This window comes from Papio anubis, chromosome 6, assembly GCF_008728515.1.
Source record: "Papio anubis isolate 15944 chromosome 6, Panubis1.0, whole genome shotgun sequence".
Taxonomy (NCBI): domain Eukaryota; kingdom Metazoa; phylum Chordata; class Mammalia; order Primates; family Cercopithecidae; genus Papio; species Papio anubis.
In genome coordinates, this window is record NC_044981.1 from 12,100,848 (window position 1) to 12,127,945 (window position 27,098).

The 27,098-nt window shown below is 40.1% G+C and overlaps 1 protein-coding gene across 7 annotated transcripts in view; it reads left to right on the forward strand.

Moving 5' to 3' along the window:
* Positions 1-27,098, forward strand: part of HIVEP1 (HIVEP zinc finger 1) — a 221,581-nt gene that overhangs the window by 161,606 nt on the left and 32,877 nt on the right. For all 7 annotated transcript variants that reach the window (XM_031666913.1, XM_031666914.1, XM_021937002.2 and 4 more), the window contains 3 exons: positions 15,025-21,005; positions 24,865-24,998; positions 25,879-26,054. In XM_031666913.1, the coding sequence (XP_031522773.1) occupies positions 15,025-21,005; positions 24,865-24,998; positions 25,879-26,054 (6,291 nt within the window). The remainder of the gene's footprint in view (positions 1-15,024; positions 21,006-24,864; positions 24,999-25,878; positions 26,055-27,098) is intronic.

The window sequence follows — 27,098 nt, forward strand, 5'->3', positions numbered from 1 at the left end:
TTTTCTCAGATGCCTGGTTATCTTTGAGTAGATGATGGACATTTTATTTTTAAAATTATAGAAATGTTTTAAACCTAAGTTAACAGTATCTTCCTTCAAAGATTTCAGTTTTCTTCTGCCAGGCTTCTAGGAGAACTAACAATCTAAGATTCATCTTAATTGAGTTTTGGAGTATGAGATTTTTGGGGCCATTGAAAGTGAGTTGCAGTTTACGTGAAGCTTGATCTTTATGCAATTCTCCCTTATTCCTAGAATGAAGCCCTTTAGGTTCTCAGCTGAAAACAGGCAGGTTTTAATGTGGACTCCATGTGTGGCATGTCCTGGATTCTGTCATTTGTACCTTTAGCTCCTTTAGATTGTCAGAACTGCCCAGCCTTTTAGCTGCTCTTTTGAATAGGCAAACCCTCCCTAATCAAAATGAGCCCCAAATACTGATCTGCCCTGTTTGGACTTTTATCCTCTCCTGGAACTTGGCTCAGTAACTTTTCATTATCTTTTTGTTGCTTAATTGCCTTCAAGCTGATCATGTTTATATTTTGTCTAGGTAATCTGTTGTCCTGAGAGGAGGATCATCTGAATTACTTAATTACTTGATTCTTAATTACTATAAGTCTCTTATAAAAGTTTATACATTATCATATTAACCCTTGCCTTACACGTTGCAGATACTTTCTCAGTTTCTCACTTGCTTTTTAAAATGAAAATCACACACACACACACACAGACACTCTCAAACACACTCCTTAGTTTTTATGTATTCAAATTGCTTTGCTTGCTTTTTTGCTTAGAAAGTGTAATACCAGCCCAAGGTGAGCTAAATATTTATCCCTGTTTTTCTTGTTCTTTTTGTGATTTTATTTCTTACATTGAATTATTGAACTTATTTTGGTACATGGTGTTTGCTTAAGATCTGCTTCTACTTTATCATCCAGTGTATGAGACTTGAATCTCTTTTCCCAAAAATTTTGAAATATGGCACCTTTTTCATTGACTAAGTATGTAAACATATGTATATATATGATAGGGCCTTTTTATGGGTTTTTGGTTTAACCATTGATCTGATTTTGAGAAAATATTGTCTTAATCATTTAATATCTTTTCCATGAAGTTGTCTTTACATTATTTGCTTTCAGAATTTTATTGTTCAATTTAGAATGATTATTTTCTCAAATGAAGATGGGAGCATGTTACATTTCTTAAAAGAGTAAAATTTTTTATTGTTTGAAATTTTATAAAACTTGGATATTTGCAAATTAACGTATTCAAAATATGATTTTTTTTCCAGGGGGATGGTGTGTTTCTTTATTATGTAAGTCACTTTTAAACAAAAACTCATACTAAAAACTTCAAAATTTTCTGTGCAAAATTATTTCATGGCATTTCAACATTTTAATATTAATAAAAGAATATTTTCCATTGTATTTTCTAACTAATCATTTATGGCGTAAGGAAAAAGACTGATATTTGTGTGTTCCTGTACTGAACTCTTTTGTTGGGTTCAAAAGATTTTCGGTGATTTCTTATGGGTTCTCTAGGAGACCATTTTATTATCAGGAAATAATGCTGTTTTCTTTCTTACCATCATTTATATTTCATTTATTTTTATTCTTTCACTGTGTTAGCTGGACAGTCTGCAGAAGTGATTAAAAATAAGTGGCTATTGCAGGCATCCTCTTATTATCCCAGACCGCAGGAGGAGATTTTTCTAGGATCTAGTTTCGATTATTGCGTATCATTGGCATGAGAGATATTCTTTATCATATTTTCCTAGTTTGCTAGTTTTATTTTGATTTTTCTAATTTCTCTTGTGACTTTCTGTTTGACCCCTGGGCTGTTCAGAATTGTATTGATAACTTTCTAAATATTTGCAGGTTTTTCAGGTATCTTTCTGCTATTTGTTTCTAGTTTAATTTTATGGTGTTCAGGGAACATACTTTCTATGTCCTCTTAACTTTTTTGAACTGCATACTTTGTTTTAAAATTTAAATAGCCAATAGGCAGTGTACCTAGTGGCTCCTTGAATATGTATACCTTGGAGATGCCATGGATTTAGTTCTAGACCACTGCAGTAAAGCAAATACTGCAATAAAGCAGGATACATGATTTTTTTTAAATTTCCCAATGCATATCAAAGTTATGTTTACACTATACTGTAGTCTTCGTAAGTGTGCAGATGAGCATTGGCTTTCATAGCATTATGACTAATAAAACAACGTGAATACCTTAATTTAAAAAATGTTGCCCAAAATGTGAATGATCATCTGAGTCTTTATCCAGTCATAATCTTTTTGCTGGTAGAGGTGTTGCCTCGATGCAGATTGCTGCTAACTGATTAGGGTAGTGGTGGCTAAAGGTTGGGTGGCTGTTGCCATTTCTTAAAATAAAGCAATGAAGTTTGCCACACTGACTTTTACTTTCATGAAAGATTTCTCTGTAGCATACGGTGGTGTTTGATAGCATTTCACCCAGAGTGAAACTTCTTTCAAAATTGGAGTCAGCCCTCTCAAACTCTGCCACGGCTTTATCAGTTGAGTTTATGTAGTACTCTAAATCCTTTGTTGTCATTTCAGCAGCATTTACAGCATCTTCACCAGAAATAGATTTCATCTCAAGAAACTGCTTTCTTTGCTCATCCGTAGAAGCATCTCCTTATCCATTCAAGCCTTATCATGAGATTGCAGCAATTAAGTCACATCTTCAAGCTCCACTTCAATAATGGTTGTCTTACTGTTTCCACCACATCTGTGGGGACTTCCTCCATTGAAGTCTTGAATCCCTCAGAGTCATCCTTGAGGACTGGAATCTGCTTCTTCCAAACTCCTGTTAATGTTGCTATTTTGACCTCCTCTCATCAATCATGAATGCTTTAATGGCATTTAGAATGGTGAATCCTTTGAAGAAGGCTTTCAATTTACTTTGCCCAGCTCCATCAGAGGAATCACTGTCTATGACAACTATCACCTTATGAAATGAATTTCTTAAATAGTAAAGCTTGAAAGTAAAAATTACTCCTTGATCCATGGGCTGAAAAATGGACATTGTTGTATTACCAGGCATGAAAACAACATTTGTCTTCTTGTACATCTCCATCAGAGCTCTTGGATGACAAGATTTATTGTCATTGAGCAGTGATATTTTAAAATAAATCTTTTTTTTCTGAGTAGTGACTCTCAATGTTGGACTTAAAATATTCAGTAAACCATACTATAAACAGATGTGCTGTCATCCAGGCTTTATTGTTCCATCTTTACAGCACAGGCAGAGTAGATTTTGCATGATTCTTAAGGGTCTTAAGGATTTTCGGAATAGTTGATGAGCGTTTGCTTCAACTTAAAGCCACCAACTGTATTAACCCTTAAGAAGAGAGTCATCCTGTCCTTTGAAGCTTTGAAGCCAGGCATTGACTTCTCCTCTCCAGCCATGAAAGCCCTGGATGGCATCTTCTTCCAATAGAAGGCTGGTTTATCTACATAGAAAATCTGTTGTTTTCTGTAGCTACCTTCCTCCGTTATCTCTGCGAAATCTAGATAACTTGCTGCAGCTTCTACATTAGCACCTGCTGCTTCACCTTACCCTTTTATGTCATGGAGATGGCTTCTTTCCTTACATCTCTTGAGCCAACCTCTGCTAGCTGTCAGCCTTCCTTCTGCAGCTTCCTCACTTGTTTCAGCCTTCATAGCATTGAAGAGAGTTAGGGCCTTTCTCTGGATTAGGCTTTGGCTTAAGGGATGTTGTGGCTGGTTTCATCTTCTGTCCAAACCACTAAAATTTTCTTCATATCAGCAGTAAGACTGTTGTGCTTTCTTATCGTTCAGGTGTTCACTGGAGTCGCACTTTTAATTTCCTTCAATAACTTTTCCTTTGCATTCACAACTTGGCTTACTGGCACAAGCAGCCTATCCTTCAGCCTGTCTCAGCTTTCAACATGCCTTCTTCAGTAAGCTTAATCATTTCTAGCTTTTGGCTTAAAGCTAGAGACATGCAACTCTTCCTTTCACTTGAACACTTAGAGGCCCTTGTAGGCTTATTAACTTGTAGGCATCATTTTAACATTGTTGTGTCTTGGGTAATAGGCGGGTCCAAGGAGAGGCAGAGAGACTGGGGAATGGCCAGTTGATGGAGCAGTGAGAACATACACACAACGTTTATTAAGTTCACTGTGTTACATGGGCACAATTAATGCAGCCCCAAAACAATTACAGCAGTAAACACAAAGATCACTGATCGAAGATCACCATGACAGATATAATAATAATGCAAAAGTTTGAAATATTGCAAGAATGACAAAAAAATGCGTCAGACACAAGAAGTGAGTGCATGTGTTTGGAGAAATGGTGCCAAGATAGACTTGCTCCATGCAGAGTTGCCACAAACCCTTCATGTAAAAAGCACAGTATCTTTGAAGCTCGACAAAGCAAGGTTATACCTGTATTCATTTTCTGTTGCTGCATAACAAATTGCTACAAACTTAGCAGTTGACACAGTACTTACTGTGTTGTGGTTCTGTAGGTCAGAAGCCTGACACAGGTCTTACCTGGCTGTAATGACGACGTCAGCAGGTCTGTCTTCTGGAGGCTCCAGGGGAAAGTCTGTTTTCCTGCTTATTCAGGTGACTGGCAGAATTTAGTCCTATAGTTGTAAGCATCATGTTCTTGTGAGCTGTCAGCTGAAGGCCATTCCCAGCTTTCAGAGGCCACCATGTTCTTTGGATAGGAGCTCTCTTTCTCCGTCTTGAAAGCCAGCAGGGGCAGGTCTGGTCTCATTTCCTGTCTCTCTCCTGCCTCTTCGGTTGTTCAGTACCTCTGAATTCAGCCAGAAGAGAGTCTCCATTGTTATGGGATTGTGTAATTAAATTCGAAAGAATCCTGCAGTAACCGAGGATAATCTCCCCATCTCAAAATACATAACCTTATCACATTTGCAGCATCCCCTTTGCCACACACAGAAACATGTACAGGTTCCAGAGGTTGGGGTGTGGCCATTTTACAGGGCCATTATTTCACCTGCCGTGCTGCCATCTTGGATAATTCAACTTTACACTGTATCGTCTTTTAAACTGGTGAAATTTTGAAGTGATAAAATTCTTAAAGTTCTTTTTAAAATTATTTTATTATCATTTTCAGAGCTCTTCATTTGTATGTATAGATCCACTTTTAAGTTTTAACATTTCAGTATGGGTCTGAAGACAATGAATTCTCTCGGCTTTTGTTTTTCTGAAAAAAAAACTTTCTATGGCCTTCATTTTTGAAAGCTAAATTATTTCTCAATACGAAATTCTGGGTTGCACAGTTTTTTTTTTCTTTCAGTAGTGTAAAAATATCACTCCATGGTTTCTGTTGAGAAGTTCTGCTTTAATTTTTATCTTTTATTCTCTGTGTGTAATGTTTTTCTACCCTCTGGCTGCTTTCAGGATTTTCTCTTTATCTTTGGTTTTCAGCAGTTTGAACATAATGTCTAAATTCTTTTTCTCCCTTTTCTTCTTTTTCTCAATATTTTATTTCTTCATGCTTATTCTTTCGTATCCGTATTCTTAATCATCCTAGATGAGTACTTTAGGCTTTTTGGATGTATGGTTTGTTGTTTTCATTATTTGGGGAAAATTCTTAACCTTTATTTTTTTCATGTATTTCTACTACCATGTTTATTCTTCCTTTTTCTTCTGCAATGCCAATTATATGTCACACTATTTGATACTGTCCTGTGGCTCCCAAATGCATTTGTCTGTTTTCATTCATTCTTTCTTTTCTCTTTCCCTTACCTTTCTCCCTTCCCTCTGCTTCCTTCCCCTCACTTTCCTTTTCTTACCTCTTTTTTTCTTTCCTCTGCTTTTCTCCTCTTTGTGTTTTTGATTGGATAATTCGTATTGTGCTATCTGTAAGTTTCCTACAGATCGCTTAGTTTTCTCAAGTCTCCTAATAAGTCTGTCACAGGCTTTCTTTATCTCTCTTGCACTGATTTTTATTTCTAGCATTTTATTTGACCCTCTCTCTGCCTAAGTTCCCATTTGTGAATGCATGTTATCCACCTTTTCGTCTGGATCCTTTAGCATATTAAACACAGTCATTTTAAAGCCTCTGTCTGAGACTTCCAACGCCTGGGTCATCTCAGAGTCTGGCTGAGGTGATTGCTTTGACAGTGAAAGCATGTGCCTCGTGTGTGTGTGTGTGTGTGTGTGTGTGTGTGTGTGTGTGTGTGTGTATTAACTTTAATTTTTGTTATTAACAGTAGGAACTATTGACCTAAAGAAAGAAATTGAGGCAAAATTAATATAGTGAGTTTATTTGAGCCAAGGTTGAAGACAGCTGCCCAGGACACACTTTGAAGTTGCCTTGCAGAGTGCGCTATCTGGCCGTTGTTACAAGCAGATTTTATAAGGCAAAATGGGACGAGGGGAAAAGGGGTGGACTGATAGAAAGTTGTTTGACAGGAATTGTCATTGGTTTACAGAGAACATTGGTTAGTGATTGGCTGTGCAGTTTTGAACTATAGGGTATGAGTTAGGGTGTCTGGCGTGTGGCATTTTATGGCACTTGGCTTGGTTAGTGTAGAGCCCACATAGCAGGTGGCTTCAGAAGGTAGTTATTTAGCTCAAGGGGGAGAGTAAGACAGGGCTGCTGTCACACACTACAACATCTCAGTCCTCCTCTGGGCCTGCTAATTAAAGAGGACTTGCATTCCTCAGAGAAAAAGTGTCTTTTCTTTCTCACTACTGAAGTGGGTAGCTTCTGGTGGCTGGCAGTGGGCACTGTTCTGTCAGGTCATCAGAAGGGCAGTTGAGCCTGCCCATCCAGGGTTGAACTGGGCTTGGATGTTCAGTGTAGCACTTCAGCTTTTAATTCTTCCGGCGATGGCCTGCCGGTTCCTTGTGCTTATGGCGGGAACTGGGACGCTGGGGGCTTTTCTCAGTGCTAGTGCCCCTGCTCAGCTTGCAGCCTCCTGCGCCGTGGGCTGGGGGAGTCCCTGCCCACCTCCTCACCGCCCCCCCAGCAGTGGGCTGCTGCTGCTTCCCCCGCAGGGCTAGGCTTCTGGATGGGGAGGGGAGGGTCACTCCATCTTCTGGTCCAGCCTCAGTCTTGGCGGTCCCTGTGTTTCTAGCCCCTCCCCCATGGTAAGGGACTGAAATTTTATTGGTGTGGGATTTTGGTCTCAGGACAATTTCCTGCCTCCCCTGGGGTAGAGGGTGTCCTCCTCTGTTCTTCCCCCAGCTGCACGGTGTTTCTGTCTGTCCCCTTGGTGACATCTGCTGCCCTTTCCCTATCAGCTTAAAGCCCAGGGCTTTCTTCAGAGGGTGGAAGCGCTCAGGGAGGGTTGGCTTCATGCCTGTTCACTCTGCCTGCACGCTCGGGGCACTTCTCTGGCCTCATGTCCTGCCCCTCATGTGAGCACCTGGTGCAGGCCCATGTTAGAGAGCCTATAAGTGGGTGTGGACTCTCTCAGCCCATCCTGATTTAAAGGCAGAAGAACACATGTAAACAGGCAAACAGGGCATTCTAGATTATGACTGTAAAGAGGAAAGAATTGAGGAACGGCGGGGTAGGCAGGACAGGGGCACCGACTTTAGGTAGAGTGGAGGAACAGCCCGGAGGTAACACTGGTGCGGTGAGTTGAAGGTTGAAAATGACCCTGTCATCTTAAGAGTTGGGTGTAGGGAGGGCTTTTCATGCTGAGGAGATGGCAAGTACAAATCCCAGGGGCAGCAACGAGATGGGCCACTTCGAGGAGGAGAAAGTGTACCGCAGGCTGAAGCAGAGTGAGTCAGGGGAGATGGTGGAGAGGGAGGTTGGAGAGTTGCGAGTCAGGTGAGCCTGCAGTCTTTTGGCCATGTTATGATGCTTGAATTACATTCCATGAGGAATGGGAAGAACCTGGTGATGATCTGAATGTAGCTTCCTTTTGCTTGCTAAGTGAATTCCAGTCTCTTCTGCTTTGTGTTCAAGGCCCAGAGTAACCAGGTTCCAGAACACCTTTTCCATCCTATCTCCCACTCTACTAATAGGGGAACAATAAGGTTGGCTTCCTGCTCTTAGGTGAGTCTTACGCATTTTCCTGCTCACCTTGTTCACGCCGTTCCCTAACTGGAAAGTACTTGTCCCTCTCCGCCTGTCACTGTAGGCTCCAGTCAGATGTGCTGCTGCCACGAAACTTCTCCTAGGCATTTCCTCACCTCCATCTTCATCGATTGTTCCCACATCTATGTGGTAGCTTCTTGAGTATACCTGTTTCTCACACATTATTTGTTTAATTTGTTAATTAATTTTAAAATTTGTTTTATTTAATTACATTTTCTGTCTTGTATCTTTAGTCTGGTTCTCTCTGCCAACTTTCACTACCTGTTTATAATCACACTCAACCCTCCCATATCCTAAAGAAGCCTTCCCTTACCCTCCTTTCCCCTGACTCTGACGTCTTGTCTTTCTCTTTTCCTTTACAGCCGCATCCCCAGAAGAGCGCCTTTATTTGCAGGCCCTGTGCGTCCTCATGCCCTCCCTCACCCCTTACTAGTGTATGATAGGGTTTGTACCTCCAGACCCCCGCGGACACTACTTTCAGAGATAATGATGTCTTCCTAATCCCAGTGACCACCAAGCCCAGGGACCTCTTGTTAATTTTCATCTGGGTATCTGAATGTGATATTCAGTACTATTGGCCACATCTTCCTTTTTAAAAGTTTCTAAACCCCCACTTCCTGGCCATTTTGCTGTCACATGTTTTGTCCCATCTTTCTGATTTCCCCTTGTTTCTTTTTGTTTCTAGCTCACCCCTAAGTGTAGGGATTACCCATCCTTCTCATGTCAGACCTCCTGTCTCCACAGCGTATTCTCTTTGGCTTCTCATTTATGTCCTTTTAGAAAAACAACTGTCACTGCGTATTCCCAGATCTGTGCCTCTAGCCCAGACCTCTCTCTGGTGGGAAGAAAAGAGAATGTGCACGTATACTTAATGTATCATAATTTTCATATTGCTATGTAATCTTTGTAATTATTTTAAATGGATGTATAATGTTATGTTAAGTGGCTGTGCCATAATTAGCCGAACCATTTTCCTATTGAAAATATCTTGTCCTGAATTTCCAGCTACAGTTTACAATTCTATGCATGTATGTTGAGTTTGAGATTCAGTGGAATGGAAAGTGAATGGATTGTTTTCTCTTCCAAGCTAGCTCAGTGCTCAGAGGAGAAACCTCAGCAGAATCTTTGGCAAACCTTTCTCAGGCTTTCTTGTTTTGAATCAGTTAAGAGGCCCACTGTCACTGCCTGAGTTCAGGGTAACATTTTAACTCTTGCACAAACTACTGAAAAAAGCCTTCTGAATGGTCTTCCTGTCTGACCTCTTGACCTTCTGACCGAGCATGATCTCAACTGTTAGAAAACAGGTACTACTTGTGTTCCTAACGCCCGAAAGGGATCTGAAGTTTTTCACACTGACATGTCTCTGAGTAAATCTGAAAAGAGATTTATTTGGAGGTTCACCTTCAATCAAGACAGGATTTTAAACACACTCTGAGTTGTGGTTTATCATCCCTACTACTTACCATAAGAATATTCTTTGTCACACCTTATTGACAACTAAGACGCACTCTTGAGCCTTTGAATCTGTTTGCTTTTAATCTGTTACTCTCTGGAAGTAATCCTGAAAAACAGCTGACAGTGATATTTCAAACTCCTTGGTGCTCTTCTTCAAAGAAACATAGAAGCCCTAATAAATAGATTTGTGCCTCGGAAAATAAAGTGTCAGTGACTTCACACAGAACCCGGGAATCTTAACTTATACTTCCCCAACTAGTCCACTTTTTCAATGAAGTGGCCCTTGTGGTCTTTCTAAGCTGTTCTTGACTACCTAACTGATGGAGAGCACTGGCTTTTCTTTCGAAGCCCAGGTCAGTGGTCTGACAGGGACAGTGCTGCTGATTTTGGTCCCTCTCCTGAGTGTGCTTTGTATCTGTTAAATGAAGTCGTGTTTGGATTTTTGATGTGTTGATATCTCAAGAGTTTCTACCTGATTTTCAGTCATTACCAGTCGCACCCTGACAAGTGGAGAATACAGTTTTCAGTGGCTGGCTGACTCGTATTTTGAATCTTTCTCCTCCCTTCCCAATCTGACTGTAAGTCCTCCCTGTGTAAGGAGAGAGGGTTGTGCTTCAATGCTGGTGTGCGCCAAGTATGTCCAAACTTGGTAAGAACAAACAAACATACAAAATGACAGCATTTCTGGAATCAGGATGGTGAATAGAAAGCAGTGTCCTTCCCCTGAGGCAGAGGGTCGGCAGGGGCACTGGTTGGTGGGGTTGGTGGGGAGTGATCACATTACGGAGGCTCCATGTGAGTCCTTGGGCTGCCTTCCACGGCTTGGTCTTTCTCTTTGTTTCCTCTAATGTATTTTATATTTAGTTCACCTTAACAACAAATTGCCTTTCAAATGACGGAAAAGCACAAGTGCTGATGGTGAACAGCTGTCTCCTCCTCTCATACCAGTTTTATTTCTGCTTTGAAGCACTATGGTCTGTGCATCCTCTTAACTATGTGGTAGATCTAGCCACAAGGTTTGATGATTGTGCTCTTTTGTATAGATAAGAGGACAAGAGAAAATAACTCCAGTCACTCTTTAATAGATAGATTTTTTGTTTGTTTGTTTGTTTTTTGGTTTTTTTTTGGTTTTTTTTTTTTTTTTTGAGACGGAGTCTCGCTCTGTCGCCCAGGCTGGAGTGCAGTGGCCGGATCTCAGCTCACTGCGAGCTCCGCCTCCCGGGTTTACGCCATTGTCCTGCCTCAGCCTCCTGAGTAGCTGGGACTACAGGCGCCCGCCACCTCGCCCGGCTAATTTTTTATATTTTTTAGTAGAGACGGAGTTTCACCGTGTTAGCCAGGATGGTCTCGATCTCCTGACCTCGTGATCCGCCCGTCTTGGCCTCCCAAAGTGCTGGGATTACAGGCTTGAGCCACCGCGCCCGGCCTAATAGATAGATTTAAAACTAATCAAGATGAGGCTAAGTTTAAAAAACTATTCCAGGTGTTTCATTCTTTAAAAACCCAAGGGTCTGCTGCCTTCTACTCTAGGGCCTTGGCTCTCAAGGGAAGATATTTGTCTATAATTCCTAGCCTCATGGCTTAGCTGCCCACTCTGAGCCATTCAACCCCAGATCTTGAGAATCAAGGGGTGGAGAGTGAAAACCTGTGAGAAGGCAGGCACCTTGCTTTCACTTCCACCTCTAAAATGATAGTGCAGTATTCTTCTTACATACGCCTGCTATCGTTCCTCTCTTTGCATCTCTCTCATCCCCTCCACTAGCCTCTCCCCTCCTTACAATCACAAAAAAAGTCCTTGAATTTAGACTGATCCGAGGTCCAGGGTCATCTCACTACCTCCTCCCCTCCCAAGCACCAGTGGTAGAGTGGGCTTTATCCCTTGAACAAGGACAGTGAACCTGTTAAAGAAAGAAGATCCAACAAAATCCCGAAGAATGAACACAACTCAAAAAAGACTGTCAGGAGTATGTTCTCAGCTGAGTGCTGAGTGAGATCACCATTCCCCATAATCTCAGGCAGTGGAAGAGCCTTGAGAATGTGCAAGACAGGTTGAATTCTGCCGTAAAGGAAATATTACTCCAGAAACAGAAGTGTTTTTAAGTGCAGATCTAAAGATCATAAATGTATTTAAGCAAGAGCTCAAACTTAATATGAGACAATAAAATGAGATGAAATGGGAAATATGGAACTAAGGGAACAAAATGAGAACAAAATACTGTCGGTTGAAAACTAATGAATAAATACGAAACAGTAAAGAACTTAATGATGTGACAATTTAGTTATCAACATAAGAGAAAAGCTTTAGAAAACTGTAGAAAAAACAAAAGGTAAAAACCCGAAGAGAGGAAGGCAATTTAAATTATCGTTAGGGTGATCCAGAAAAAACATAATTGATGTCCGTAAAGAAAATAACCTTATTCCAAAAAAAAGTTGACCAGAAAACATATATGAAGATATCATAGAAGAAAAGTTTCTGAGGTGTAAACCAAATTGCCAGAAAGCAAAGGAGTATGCAAAGTGTTGAAGGTGATAGCACCACTCAAGTGTTAAGAATAAATAGAGAACTAAGTGTAAACAATGATACAGGTAGAATGTAAGTGTTACAAGCTTTGACAAATGAGAGAGGAGTCTATCTATATCTAAAATCAAAACATGTAGTTCAAAAGTTCCATTTAACATACCTGTTTTTCCAATTCTTAACACTCAGTAGTTTTTAGGAAATAGTTTCTCTTATAAAGAAATACGGATCTTAGGTTTAGCAGTTCCTTTATCTTAACTTCAATGTCATTTTCTTTTAAGTGCAAGGTTAAATTTTTTGTTGTTGTTGTTTAAATCATATATAGTATTTCTGGGTTGAATTTTTGCATTTTTCTTTGAAGTATAAGACATTGTTTAATTTTAAATAACATAACTCTATCTAAAAATAAAAGTTTCTCTTAAAATGTTTGTGAAACAGAGCAAAATAGGCATACCTACCTTGGCCAAGACTCCGGTTGAATAGGTCCTGAATGGGGTCTGACATGGGTAGATTATCTTTAAGTCCATGGTGTTTCAGCTCTGCCAGCTTCTCATCCAAGGGGTTTCTCATCTCTGTTTTTGTATTTACTTTAATAGCCTACTGGCTTTCACCTTTATGACACCCACATCTAGCTTTTGGAAGTGGGTGGAGAGAGACTACTCACCCCAGGTTGATGAGCATCATTTTTCACTTTGCCAACTTGCCTGATAGAGTTAATGAGAGTCAGAAAGTATATCATTGACTTTCTTACATTCATCTCAATAAGGGAAAACCAGTAGGAAAACGCTATTTCATGAGTGAGCGGATTGGAGAATAAAAAAAGATTTGTTAAAACATTTTGTAAAAGTGAATAATACTGATACTTTTTTCTATTATTCTTTAGCTCAAATATTTTAGTTATGAGACCCCCCTTTTGTTTTTTTTATTATGGAGGGTAAATATATCTTTAATGGAATAGTATGCTTTTTTTCCCATTAAACTCTGATATGAGAGCATATAAACTGAGGTCAGAATATGACTAGAATATTTCTAATGTAAATTTTATCCTCAATAAGTAGTTATTACAGTATAGACATTTTGGTCTAACATGAATTTCAAATATGTACATTGCAACAGCTATTTGAAAATAGTGGAGAATTAAGTAGTTGGCTTTCTACAAATAGAGTAATATATGGTTGAATAATTTTTATTCATATGCCCAACAATCCAACAAATGGAAACCAAACTAAATCATGGCAAGTAATTGTTGCTCAAAAATACAGTAGTTGATAGATTGTGGGCATTGTCACTTAAATACTGATTTATTTCCAACACAGCTAGAAATGAAGGTGATTTCATTTCTCTTGCAATAAGTTTTACCTTCTTTCTGCCTATCTCCCTACCTGCCTACCTGCCTTACCTTTGCTAATGACAAAGACACATAGCCATTGAATATTTTGTTGAGTTACAATGGTGATTTTTTTAAACCAAGGCCCGTTACAACCTTATGACTTTTAAATTTTGTTGGTAAGAAACCAAAAATAAGTGAATTATTTTAGTTTCATAATTTTCTGTTCATTGATACAATTGCTATATCAGCAATACTTCATGGCTGTCCTGACTATGGTCTGCTCTAGAAATTATATTAGCAGCCCCTTTTCTAATGAAAAGATCAGTTTTGCATACTTAGAAATTTGCTGAAAAGTTTGTTTTAAAAGATCCTTAATGAGATAAGACCGTCAAATACTCAGCATTAAAGGGTTGACTTTTCTTCTGTTTTTTTGTTTTGTTTTGTTTTTTTGTTTTTTGAGATGGAGTCTCACTCTGTCACCCAGGCTGGAGTGCAGTGGCACTTTCTAGGCTCACTGCAAGCTCCACCTTCTGGGTTCATGCCATTCTCCCGCCTCAGCCTCCCGAGCAGCTGGGACTACAGGTGCCCACCATCACGCCCGGCTAATTTTGTTTTTGTGTTTTTAGTAGAGACGGGGTTTCACTAAGTTAGCCAGGATGGTCTGGATCTCCTGACCTCGTGATCCACCTGTCTCAGCCTCCCAAAGTGCTGGGATTACCGGCATGAGCCACCGCACCCAGCCGAATTTTCTTCTTTTTGGCCAGCCTTCTCAGACTGTTGTGTAGACAGAGTCCTCAGGTATTGTTACCAAGCCAGTCTAGGTCCATTTGCCTGCACGCAATGAAAAACCAAACACCGAATCACTGGATTTTTATAGAGAGAAAGGCAAGGCAGCCATGCAGGAGATGGGCTCAATTCTGTCTTCCCTTACCAGCTCAAAGCAGTATCTAAAAGGAAGAGATGCTGGAGGAGGGGTTTCGGGGTTGGTTAATGATTGTTGGAAAGGGAGGGGAAGTTTGGAAAGTCCCTTGAGCAGGCACAGTTATCTCTTCGTGCTTCTTCATGGGTTGCCTTTGCAAATTCGGAGGGAGTTGGTGTGAAACCTGTGGTGAAAATACTGGCTGTGATGTCAGGAAGTCCCTCATCTGTCAAGAAGTCTATTCTGTGCAGATCCCCATCAACCATACTAGTTCCAACCGGCTTCAACCAGTCAACCAGTTTTGTTACAAGCAGAGGGAATTCTAACAAGCTGTTTTCCTTATCTGCAGTGCTGTAAGACAAGCTCAAAACTTCTTGTTAGTTACCAGTTTCTTTAACCCTGTGGAGCACTGTTTAAGCGTGAGAGTGAAAAGGGGAAAGATAATTGAGTTTTGAAAGCTCTGGTTCCAGGATGTTGATTTCTCAAGAAAGGAACATAAGCATTCTAGAAATGCACACTTAGGTCTTTGCATGAGTGTTTCAGTAGATTTTGATTGGCAACATTGTTCAATTTCTGGAACACAGAAATGCAGTTTTATTTAAAAAATAGACTTTCCTTAAACTACTTTCTTCACTTGTCATAATGTCCTTATGATAATAATCTTAATTTTCAAAAAAGTATAGTTGGTGTATGTACAATGTTACCAATTGTTTGTTGTTGTTTTTTTTAACAGAAATCTTAGAGGCTGGTGTTAAAGGAACTTCGGAATCCCTTAAAGGTGTGAAACGCAAAAAGGTCGTAACTGAGAATCACCTGAAAAAAATACCAAAATCCCCACTGAGAAATCCTCTTCAGGCAAAACATAAACAAAATACAGAAGAGTCATCTTTCGCCGTTCTTCATAGTGCTTCGGAGTCTCACAAGAAACAGAATTATATTCCTGTAAAAAATGGGAAGCAGTTTACCAAACAAAATGGAGAAACACCTGGAATAATTGCCGAAGCCTCAAAATCCGAAGTATCTGTCTCCCCAAAGAAGCCCTTGTTTCTGCAGCATCCATCTGAACTGCGCAGATGGAGATCCGAAGGCACTGACCCTGCCAAATTCAGTGTCCTCGATGAACAATGTGACTCAAGTTCCTTGTCAAGTAAAACCAGGACTGACAATAGCGAATGCATCTCTTCTCATTGTGGCACTACGTCCCCCTCCTATACAAACACCGCATTCGATGTCTTACTGAAAGCAATGGAGCCAGAACTGAGCACCTTGTCACAAAAGGGCTCATCTTGTGCAATTAAGACAGAAAAACTGAGGCCAAATAAAACTGCACGTTCCCCTTCCAAATTAAAAAACAGTTCAATGGATGCCTCAAATCAGACTTCACAGGAATTGGTTGCTGAATCACAGTCTTCTTGTACCTCATACACAGTCCATGTGTCTGCTGCTCAGAAGAATGAGCAAGGGGCAGTGCAGTCAGCTTCTCATTTGTATCATCAACATGAACACTTTGTTCCCAAATCCAACCAACATAATCAACAGCTTCCAGGGTGTTCAGGTTTCACAGGATCCCTGACAAATCTGCAAAATCAAGAGAATGCCAAACTTGAACAGGTTTATAATATAGCAGTGACATCATCTGTAGGCCTAACTTCACCTTCCAGTAGATCTCAGGTTACTCCTCAAAACCAGCAAATGGATTCTGCTTCACCTTTGTCAATAAGTCCAGCTAATTCTACACAGTCGCCCCCCACGCCAATCTATAATTCAACTCATGTTGCCTCTGTTGTTAATCAAAGCGTAGAGCAAATGTGCAATCTTCTTCTGAAAGATCAGAAGCCAAAAAAACAAGGAAAATATATTTGTGAGTATTGCAATAGAGCATGTGCAAAGCCTAGTGTGCTTTTAAAGCATATCCGCTCCCACACTGGAGAGCGACCCTATCCCTGTGTGACTTGTGGATTTTCATTTAAGACTAAAAGTAATCTGTATAAGCACAAGAAATCCCACGCACATACTATCAAACTGGGTCTTGTCTTGCAGCCAGATGCTGGTGGCTTGTTCTTGTCCCACGAGTCCCCCAAAGCACTTAGTATTCATTCAGACGTAGAAGACAGTGGGGAGAGCGAGGAGGAAGGCACCACTGATGAGAGACAGCATGACCTGGGTGCCATGGAGCTGCAGCCTGTGCACATAATAAAGAGGATGTCAAATGCTGAAACTTTACTAAAATCAAGCTTCACTCCAAGCAATCCAGAAAATGTGGTAGGTGACTTTTTGCTACAGGACAAATCTGCAAAATCACAGGCTGTGACAGAGTTACCAAAAGTTGTGGTCCACCATGTCACCGTGTCCCCCTTAAGAACTGACAGTCCAAAGGCCGTGGATCCCAAGCCTGAACTTCCTAGTGCACAAAAGCAGAAGGACCTTCAGGTGACAAACGTACAGCCACTTTCAGCCAACGTGTCCCAGGGTGGAGTCTCCAGGTTGGAGACTAATGAGAAGTCCCACCAGAAAGGTGACATGAATCCACTGGAAGGAAAGCAAGACTCTCATATAGGAACGATACACGCCCAGCTACAAAGGCAGCAGGCTACTGATTACTCCCAAGAGCAGCAAGGAAAGCTCCTGAGTCCTCGAAGTTTAGGAAGTACAGATTCTGGTTACTTTTCACGTTCTGAAAGTGCCGATCAAACAGTGAGTCCACCAACACCCTTTGCCAGAACATTACCCAGCACAGAACAAGACTCTGTAAGGAGTAACGGACCCTCTGCAGCTCTTGTCACCCCGTCAACACCCTCTGCTTTGCCCACAGGGGAAAAGGCATTGCTTTTACCAGGTCAGATGCGCCCACCTTTGGCCACAAAAACACTCGAGGAGCGGATATCGAAGCTTATCTCAGACAATGAAGCTTTGGTAGATGACAAGCAACTGGATAGTGTGAAGCCGCGGAGAACCTCACTGTCAAGACGAGGAAGCATTGATTCCCCCAAATCATACATATTTAAAGATTCTTTCCAGTTTGATTTAAAACCAGTGGGACGGAGAACAAGTTCAAGCTCTGATATACCGAAGTCCCCTTTCACCCCTACTGAAAAATCAAAGCAAGTGTTTCTTCTGTCCGTACCTTCACTTGACTGTTTACCTATCACAAGAAGTAATTCCATGCCGACCACAGGTTATTCAGCAGTACCTGCAAATATAATACCTCCTCCTCATCCACTAAGAGGAAGTCAGTCATTTGATGACAAAATTGGCGCTTTCTATGACGATGTCTTTGTATCAGGACCTAACACTCCTGTGCCCCAGAGTGGACATCCCCGTACACTTGTGAGACAAGCAGCCATAGAAGATTCTTCAGCAAATGAAAGTCATGTTCTTGGTACTGGACAGTCCCTGGATGAGAGCCACCAAGGATGCCATGCTGCTGGTGAAGCCATGTCAGCGCGGAGCAAGGCATTGGCACAAGGCCCACATATAGAAAAAAAGAAGTCTCATCAAGGGCGAGGGACAATGTTTGAGTGTGAAACTTGTAGAAACAGGTATAGGAAACTGGAAAATTTTGAAAATCATAAGAAATTTTACTGTTCTGAGTTACACGGACCAAAAACAAAGGTAGCCATGAGAGAACCTGAGCACAGCCCTGTGCCCGGCGGTCCGCAGCCGCAGATTCTACACTACAGAGTTGCTGGGTCCTCTGGCGTCTGGGAACAGACGCCCCAGATAAGAAAAAGGAGGAAAATGAAAAGTGTTGGGGATGATGATGAACTTCAGCAAAATGAAAGTGGAACTTCTCCAAAAAGTTCCGAAGGCCTTCAGTTTCAGAATGCTCTGGGCTCTAATCCCAGTTTGCCTAAACATAATGTTACCATAAGAAGTGACCAGCAGCATAAAAATATACAGTTGCAAAACTCCCAAATTCACCTTGTTGCCAGGGGCCCTGAACAGACCATGGATCCCAAGCTGTCGACCATCATGGAGCAACAGTTAAGTTCAGCAGCCCAGGACAAGATAGAACTGCAGAGACACGGGACTGGAATCTCCGTCATCCAGCACACCAACTCCCTGAGCAGGCCCAGCTCATTTGACAAGTCTGAGCCCTTTGAAAGAGCCTCCCCAGTTTCCTTCCAGGAGCTGAACAGAACAGGGAAGCCTGGGTCTCTGAAAGTGATAGGAATCTCCCAAGAGGAAAGTCACCCTTCTCGGGACGGGTCTCATCCTCACCAGCTTGCACTATCAGACGCTCTCAAAGGAGAACTTCAGGAAAGCTCCAGAAAGAGTCCAAACGAACGACATGTGTTAGGACAGCCCTCAAGACTTGTCCGGCAGCACAACATCCAAGTTCCAGAGATTTTGGTCACAGAAGAACCAGATCGGGACCTGGAAGCTCAATGCCATGATCAAGAAAAGTCAGAGAAGTTCAGTTGGCCCCAGCGTAGTGAAACCTTGTCAAAATTGCCAACAGAGAAGCTGCCACCCAAAAAGAAAAGGCTCCGTCTGGCTGAGATAGAACATTCCTCAACAGAATCGAGCTTTGATTCCACTCTCTCCAGGAGTCTAAGTAGGGAGAGCAGTTTATCTCACACTTCAAGTTTCTCAGCCTCTTTAGACATAGAGGACATTTCGAAAACAGAGGCTTCCCCCAAAATCGATTTTCTAAATAAAGCCGAGTTTCTTATGATTCCAGCTGGCTTGAACATGCTGAATGTTCCTGGAAGTCACCGGGAAATGAGGCGTGCTGCATCAGAACAGATTAATTGCACGCAAACATCAATGGAGGTGTCTGATCTCAGAAGCAAATCATTTGATTGTGGAAGCATCACCCCACCCCAGACAACACCACTTATTGAATTGCAGCCTCCATCTTCACCTTCTCGAGGGGGAGTGACTGGGCACGTGCCTCTCTTAGAAAGAAGGAGAGGCCCACTGGTACGGCAGATATCTTTAAACATAGCCCCAGATAGTCATCTGTCTCCTGTAAACCCAACATCTTTCCAAAATATTGCTCTTCCCAGTGTGAACGCAGTGCCATATCAGGGGCCTCAGCTCACTAGTACATCTTTAGCTGAGTTTTCTGCAAATACTTTGCACTGTCAGACTCAGGTTAAGGATCTACAGGCAGAAATGTCAAACTCCAGCTCTACCAGCATCTTTCCTGTTCAACAGCTCTGTGACATCAATTTGTTAAATCAAATCCATGCACCCCCTAGCCACCAGAGCACACAGCTATCTCTGCAAGTGTCTACGCAGGGTAGCAAACCAGATAAAAATTCTGTTTTATCTGGGCCTTCTAAAAGTGAGGATTGCTTTGCTCCCAAATACCAATTGCATTGTCAGGTTTTCACTTCAGGCCCGTCTTGCTCTTCTAATCCTGTGCATTCTTTGCCAAATCAAGTTATTTCAGATCCAGTTGGACCAGATCGTTGTGTGACATCAGCAGCGTTACCAACCAAATTGATTGATAGCATGTCTAATTCGCATCCTCTGCCACCACCAGAGCTCAGGCCGCTTGGAAGTCAGGTGCAGAAGGTGCCATCGTCATTCATGCTGCCCGTACGCCTGCAGAGTAATGTTCCTGCTTACTGTTTTGCTACGCTCACATCCCTGCCACAAATACTAGTGACCCAAGATCTGCCCAATCAGCCAATTTGCCAGACTAATCACAGTGTAGTGCCAGTCAGTGAAGAACAAAATTCTGTGCCAATATTGCAAAAAGGTCATCAGAATGCTTTGCCAAACCCAGAGAAGGAATTTGTTTGTGAAAATGTTTTTTCAGAGATGGGCCAAAATTCTTCTCTATCAGAATCCTTGCCCATAACTCAGAAAATATCTGTTGGTCGACTTTCACCTCAACAAGAATCTTCAGCTTCGAGTAAAAGGATGCTTTCCCCAGCAAATAGTTTAGACATCGCCATGGAAAAGCACCAGAAGCGGGCCAAAGATGAAAATGGAGCTGTTTGTGCAACAGACGTGAGCCCTTTAGAGCCTTTGAGTCCGAGAGCTAATGAAGCTAGTAAACAGAAGAAGCCTGTTTTAGTGAGGCAGGTTTGTACTACAGAGCCCCTGGACGGTGTGACGTTGGAAAAGGATGTTTTTTCTCAACCTGAAATTAGTAGTGAGGCTGTTAATTTGACAAATGTTTTGCCAGCTGATAATTCGTCAACAGGATGCTCTGAATTTGTCGTTATAGAACCTATAAGTGAATTGCAGGAATTTGAAAACATCACGTCATCCACATCATTAACTCTTACGGTTCGAAATTCACCTGTCCCTTCAGAAAATACTCATATTTCTCCTTTGAAGGGTACAGACAATAACCAAGAAAGAAAGTCTCCAGGGATTAAAAATCAAGGTGACAAAGTAAACATCCAAGAGCAAAGTCAACGGCCAGTCACTTCTCTTTCATTGTTTAGCATCAGGGACACCCAGCAGCTGGCTTTCCCTAGCCTGAAAACCACAACCAACTTTACATGGTGTTATCTCTTAAGGCAGAAGTCGTTGCATTTACCTCAGAAGGACCAGAAAACTTCAGCCTATACTGATTGGACAGTAAGCTCCAGTAATCCAAATCCACTCGGTTTGCCCACAAAAGTTGCACTTTCTCTCCTTAATTCAAAACAGAACACTGGAAAATCACTATATTGTCAAGCAATAACTACCCATTCCAAGTCAGATTTATTGGTCTATTCAAGCAAGTGGAAAAGCAACTTAAGCAAGGTACTTGAAATATAATTTATCTTCAGATATGGTTTGTGCAAATTTGTTTTAATGTGTCTTGATACCTTTAAATATTTTAACTGGAAATATTTTAATTTTGAGTGACAAATTGTGCTTTAAGTGTCTTATTTGAAAGACAGGGTGATATATTTACCCCAGGAGTTACATCGATAAAAGTTACCGGGAGTCTTTCTGTGATTCTATCTTGAAAGATTTTAGAAATAATTTACCCTGAGCACTTTTTTTTTCTCAGCTAACTGTGTAAGTCTTTATTTAGTAGTACAGATGATCATGGTTTTACTTTAATGTGTTACTTATATTAAGGTTTTGTTTTTCTTGTTAAGTGAAAGGAAATCATGGTTATGCTTTGTTCCTGCTAATGCAGGGAAACAGGTGTAGATAATCAAAGATAGCTGCATTTCATGCTGAAATATAAGCAGAAAGCCATTTAGACTTGTCTTGAGCTTATTAACTACATGCCCCTGCCATGCCCATTCCAACTCTCTTCCATTGTTGCTGTGAGAGCCATTAGCACTAGAGAGAAGTTTCACAAAATAATTCAAATCAACTTGATAAGTTGATTTGGTCAAGATTTATAAAGTAATTTAAGGTCATGAAACTATAATTTGGGGTAATTTGTGGAATTGGTCTCATTAGAATTATCAGCTTTATAAAATGGGGGAAAGTCATTTACGTGATTAGAATAATAGGTAAGGATATCACGTTGGACTCTGGATATTCAGAAGTATTTGGCCTCAGCAGATTCATAAGCATGCAACACAGGTTAATAAACATTTACAGATCTGTCAGTAGGAAAATATTGCAGTATGAGTATTACCATAGAAGTGTGAACAATTATAAAGAAGGAAGTTTCTAACATTGCTAGTAGGTGGAAGAGATAAGAATTCAGCAAAGATACTCCAAAGGTGGTGATACTTTAGCTAAGTGTTCAAAATTTTTTCAAAAAAAGATAGGGATTTTTTCAGGCAAAAAGAATAATTTTTTTTTTTTTAAAGACAGAATCTCACTCTGTCGCCCAGGCTGGAGTGCAATGGTGCGATCTTGGCTCGTTGCATACTCCACCTCCAGGGTTCAAGTAATCATCCTGTCTCAGCCTCCCGAGTAGCTGGGATTACAGGGGCCCACCACCATGCCTTGCTAACTTTTTATATTTTTGGTAGAGACACGTTTCGCCATGTTGGCCAGGCTGGTCTCGAACTCCTGACCTCAGGTGATTCACCCACCTCGGCCTCTCAAAGTGCTGGGATTACAGGTGTGAGCCACCGCACCCAGCAAGAATAAAAAAAATTAATAATACACGAAATGACATGGAAATGAGAATAAACTTGGTTCATTTAAAGAACTCTGAAGAGTCTGGTCTGGTTAAAAAGTGCTGTAAAGTTGGAAACATAGGTAAAAACCAAAGCATGTGTATGGTGGTGGAGAACCAATGATACTTTCTCAGTGAAGGAAAGTGCATCCAAACCACCTGTGGAATTTAAGTTCTCAAGCTCTAAATCTACTAAATCCTGGAAGATAAGACCTAATCGTTAGAATTTAAACAAATCTCCATGTATGTTCCTGAAGTGCTTGTGAGAAGTGGCTCTCCTTGAGTACCAAATGCCTCGGAAGAAATGTCTGGAAATGCATATCTAGATTTGGAGCTTAGGAGAGAGCTCTGGGTGGAAGTGTGTAGAGTAGAGATTCTTTAGCGCATAGTTGTGATTAATGAGATTGCTCAGGATATAAAGAAGAGGAGAGAGCCTAGACTGGATCCTGGGGATCATTACTATTTAAAAAGTTGAATGGATGAAGAAAGTCCACACTCCGGTGTGGAAACTGAAAGAGATTGATCATAGAGGAAGGAGAAGAATGAGCAGAAAGTGGCATCACACAAAACATGGAAGAAGATATTCAAGGAGAGTTGTTAGGTCAAATAAAGTTGAAGGCAAATGGGTATATCTGGACTGTGCAGATCACTGGAGAGTTGAGTCTATGAGCAAGTGGCTATGGAGGATGGATTACTGGACTTTTATCCACAACCCAAATGTTAATGCATTTATGATTCACAGTGGGAAAGAACAGATATATGCTATGAAGTAAAAGGATTTCTAGGTGAAACATGGCATCTTCAACATATAATCCATAGAGTACTAAAGCATGTAAAGACTAAGATTTTGGCATTTAGCTCATTGATAACTTTGGCAAGTAGAAGCCAGATTTAATAGTGCGAAAGTGAGCAAAAGATAAAGGGGAATTTGATATTGAAAATAAAGAGGATTACTGTTGAAGGGATAAAGTCAAAGGAAGGTGTGTGCATATATTCCAAGTTATGCGGAAGCCAATCTGTTTGCCAGGAAAAGAGAAGGAAAGGTTGCATCAGTAGCTCTTCCCACTGCCTTTTTGAGGAATGTGGAGCAGCAACTTTTCTTTACTCCTGCCTGTGTAAGGATGGGCCTCCCAAGGTACTATTCTGAGACCACACAGACCCCTCTCCATATTGAATAGACTCTTATCTCTTAGTATTATTAAGTCATTTCAGCACCACAACTGTCTGCTTGACCATATAATTTCTTTAAAGAGGTTTGCATAAAAGAAGCCCTCGGTAGGAAAAGTTGTGCATTGCATTGGATTCAGCCAGATGATTAGAGTTTGAGTGTTTGCTTAACACTCGCCCTGGGACAAGGAACTTCACCCTGAGAGTGCCGTTCCTCACTGGGATGTATAGTCCACCTGTGCTGCCTGCCTCACAGGGACCCGAGAAAATAGAATGGCACCATAAGTGAGACAACGTACTGTCAAAGGGGTGGTAGCATAAAATCTTACATAAAATCACAAGGTGATATTATTATATTGTTCCTATAGGAAAACCACACATTTTTTTATCATTTTGATTTTGATGTTCATTACCTTTTTTTCCAAAGACTTAATTGTTACCAAGCCAAAACCTAACTTTTTGGCTAGACCTGGATGTCACATTTAACAGTATTGAGTAAACTTTTGAGAAGATAGAAATAATTACGGTTTTAGCTGGGCATGGTGACTCATGCCTATAATCCCAGCACTTTGGGTGGCTGAGGCGGGAGGATCACTTGAGGTCAGGAGTATAAAACTAGTCTGTGCAACAGAGCAAGACCCCCATTTCTACAAAATTTTAAAAGTAGTCAGGTGTGGTGGCTCACGCCTGTGGTCCTAGCTACTCAGGAGGCTGAGGTGGGAGGACCTCTTGAGCCCAGGAGTTTGAGGCTGCAGTGAGCTATGGTTGTACTACTGCACTCAAGCCTGGGCAATAATGAGACCCCATCTCAAAAAAGATTTATGATTTAAAATAGTGGAGGAAGAAAAAGTAAAATAATGGGAAATGGGGCTTATGCTTTACTTTATACTGCACTGAAGCTGAAGGAGACTTAGTGATGTTTTTAAGGGGTATGAGGCATTATTTTACCAAAAGGGGTAACTAGCTCTTTTCCATCTCCAAAAGTAAACTCTTTTAAGAAATGTATTTAAACGGTAGTATGAGTGGTTGGTTAAATGGAAGAAAAAATATTTAGTCTACTAAAAAAAGTTTCTGGTAAACTTATGAAATACCATGGTGTAGGAGGTTGTAAAGCCTTTAGTTGGGGGTGTCAGTGACCTGTGGTGGAATTTTAAAGTAACATAAGATTTATCATTTTGCTGTGATTGAGACAGATTCATAAGGGAGGAGATAAAGCAAATGCCCTTTGAACCTATTACTACTTTGAAATGCATTTCGTTGACCATATGCTCTGTACTCTGCCGTGTTTTAATTTCCGGTGAAAGATTAGCATGTTTGTGTTTTCAGTTTTATTAAATTAGTTTCTCTCTTTTTTCCTTTCAGAGAGCATTAGGTAATCAAAAGTCCACAGTAGTTGAATTCAGCAATAAAGATGCCTCTGAAATTAACAGTGAGCAAGATAAAGAAAATTCCTTAATCAAAAGTGAACCAAGAAGAATTAAAATATTTGATGGAGGGCAAGTACAAATTTTACTTCTTAAATGTACATTTAAACTTACTTTTTAAATGTACATTTGCTTTCATGTGAATGAAGACTTAGCGCCAATTTAATATCAATGTTGCAAGGTTTCTTAGCATATTAACAGAATCTCCATAGCAAAATATGTTAGCATTATGTTAAATAATTTTATTTTGATGGAGAAATGATGACTATTTGGGAAGTACTATACAACCTTGAAGGCAGCTGAAAACTAAATTATTAGAGTGAACCTTGGTTTTCACATTGATTTACAATAAGGAATGACCTAGAGAATCTGCTCTCAGATGAATTCATTGCCCATTTGATATCTTTGTGTATTTCGTTGTGAGCAAAAACATCATAAAAGCCAATTATAGTTATAGTAAAGCTCCAAAATATTTCAGTACTTAAAAATTATTGTGATTGAATCTAGCAATGAAGAAAAAAATTTAACCAATGACTTAGAAACAGGAAAGTATTTTAAAATTACATACAGTAGTGGAGTGCAGTGGTGTGCGCCTGTAGTCCCAGCTGTTCAGGAGGCTGAGGCGGGAGGATCATGTGTGCCCGGGAGGTTGAGGTTTCAGTGAGCTACGATTGCACCACTGTGCTCCAGCCTGGGCATCGGAGCAAGACTGTCTCTAAAAACAAAACAAAACAAAGTATAATATTGCAAAAGTTTGTTTGATTGGAATTAGCTGTATTAAGTATTGATGTAAAAAGTTGGAATATTCTGTTACTTACACATGCATAAAATTGTTATTGGTTGAGTATAAAAGTTGTGCCTTGTTTTATTTTTGGTTTGAATTTTAATCATCATTATTTTCTTAAAGACATAGTGTCCAATCTCCCTATTCATTTTTTTTTCTTTAAATTAGATATAAGTCAAATGAAGAGTATGTATATGTCCGAGGCAGGGGAAGAGGAAAATACATTTGTGAAGAATGTGGAATACGTTGTAAGAAACCTAGCATGTTAAAGAAACACATACGAACTCATACAGATGTCCGCCCCTACCACTGCACTTACTGTAACTTCTCCTTTAAGACTAAAGGTATGAGATGCACATTGCTTCAAGGTCCTTTTTGTGTGTATTTAGGTGCTAGAGCTAAAACCCAACTATGCGTTTTCTTTGACCAATGAAATAGTAGCTTAAATAGACTAATGTAAATTACATTTTGTCAATGTTGTAGTCTTATTGCTTTATATAATTTTAGAACCATTGGAAAATTTTTAATTGTACACTTTTAGAATAAATATATAATAAATATAATATTTTTAAAAGAGCAACTGCCCTTTTTAAAAAATTTAACTCCTTAAATTGCAGTTGTACAACATGATTAATATACCTTTTCAAAAATATTTAATTTGGGGCTGAAGAAGAAAAAGAAATTTTCATGATCACAAGTAAATTCACTGGGTGTTAAAAGATTGAAGAAAGATTTAAAATAATAACTATAGTAAACTTCTATAATAATTACACTTCTGTTTTATTGTCTAATTTTAGGCATACATAGCCATTTTTTTCATGATGCTTTTTTTTACACTAATACTGTTAAATTTTAGCTTCAAACATTTTCTATAGTTTCTATTAATGTTTATAAAGAAGTCTCAGAACTAATCATTAAAATTATATTTAGGACCCTTTCTGGTTTTTTAAATATGTTTTTATTTATAAGCCTTACTCATAGTTAATTTTACCCTGTACAAGTTTCTTGATACATGTAATAGATATACTACTTTAAATGTTTGCTTCTTCCGTTAGGCTCCTTTTTCAGGAACAATTTGTTACTTGAGATTTTGATTTTTATGCCACTCTGTAAAAACCAAGGATCTTAACAAAGCAAGGTAATTGTGAAAACATGTCTGAGAAAACAGTATCTGTAAAAAAAGAAAAAAAATTTAATTGATTTTTAAAAATAGAAACAACTTTTGTCCTTGGAGTTAACATTTACTTTTTTCGTATGTTGATTGTCTTTGCAGTTTTTGTTTTAAAGATTGATCAACTCCTTGGCAAAATTTATTACATTTTTTGGCTAGTATTTATGGGCATTTAAAGAGAGTTATAACTTGTAACAACTACATGCTTCAAAGTAGT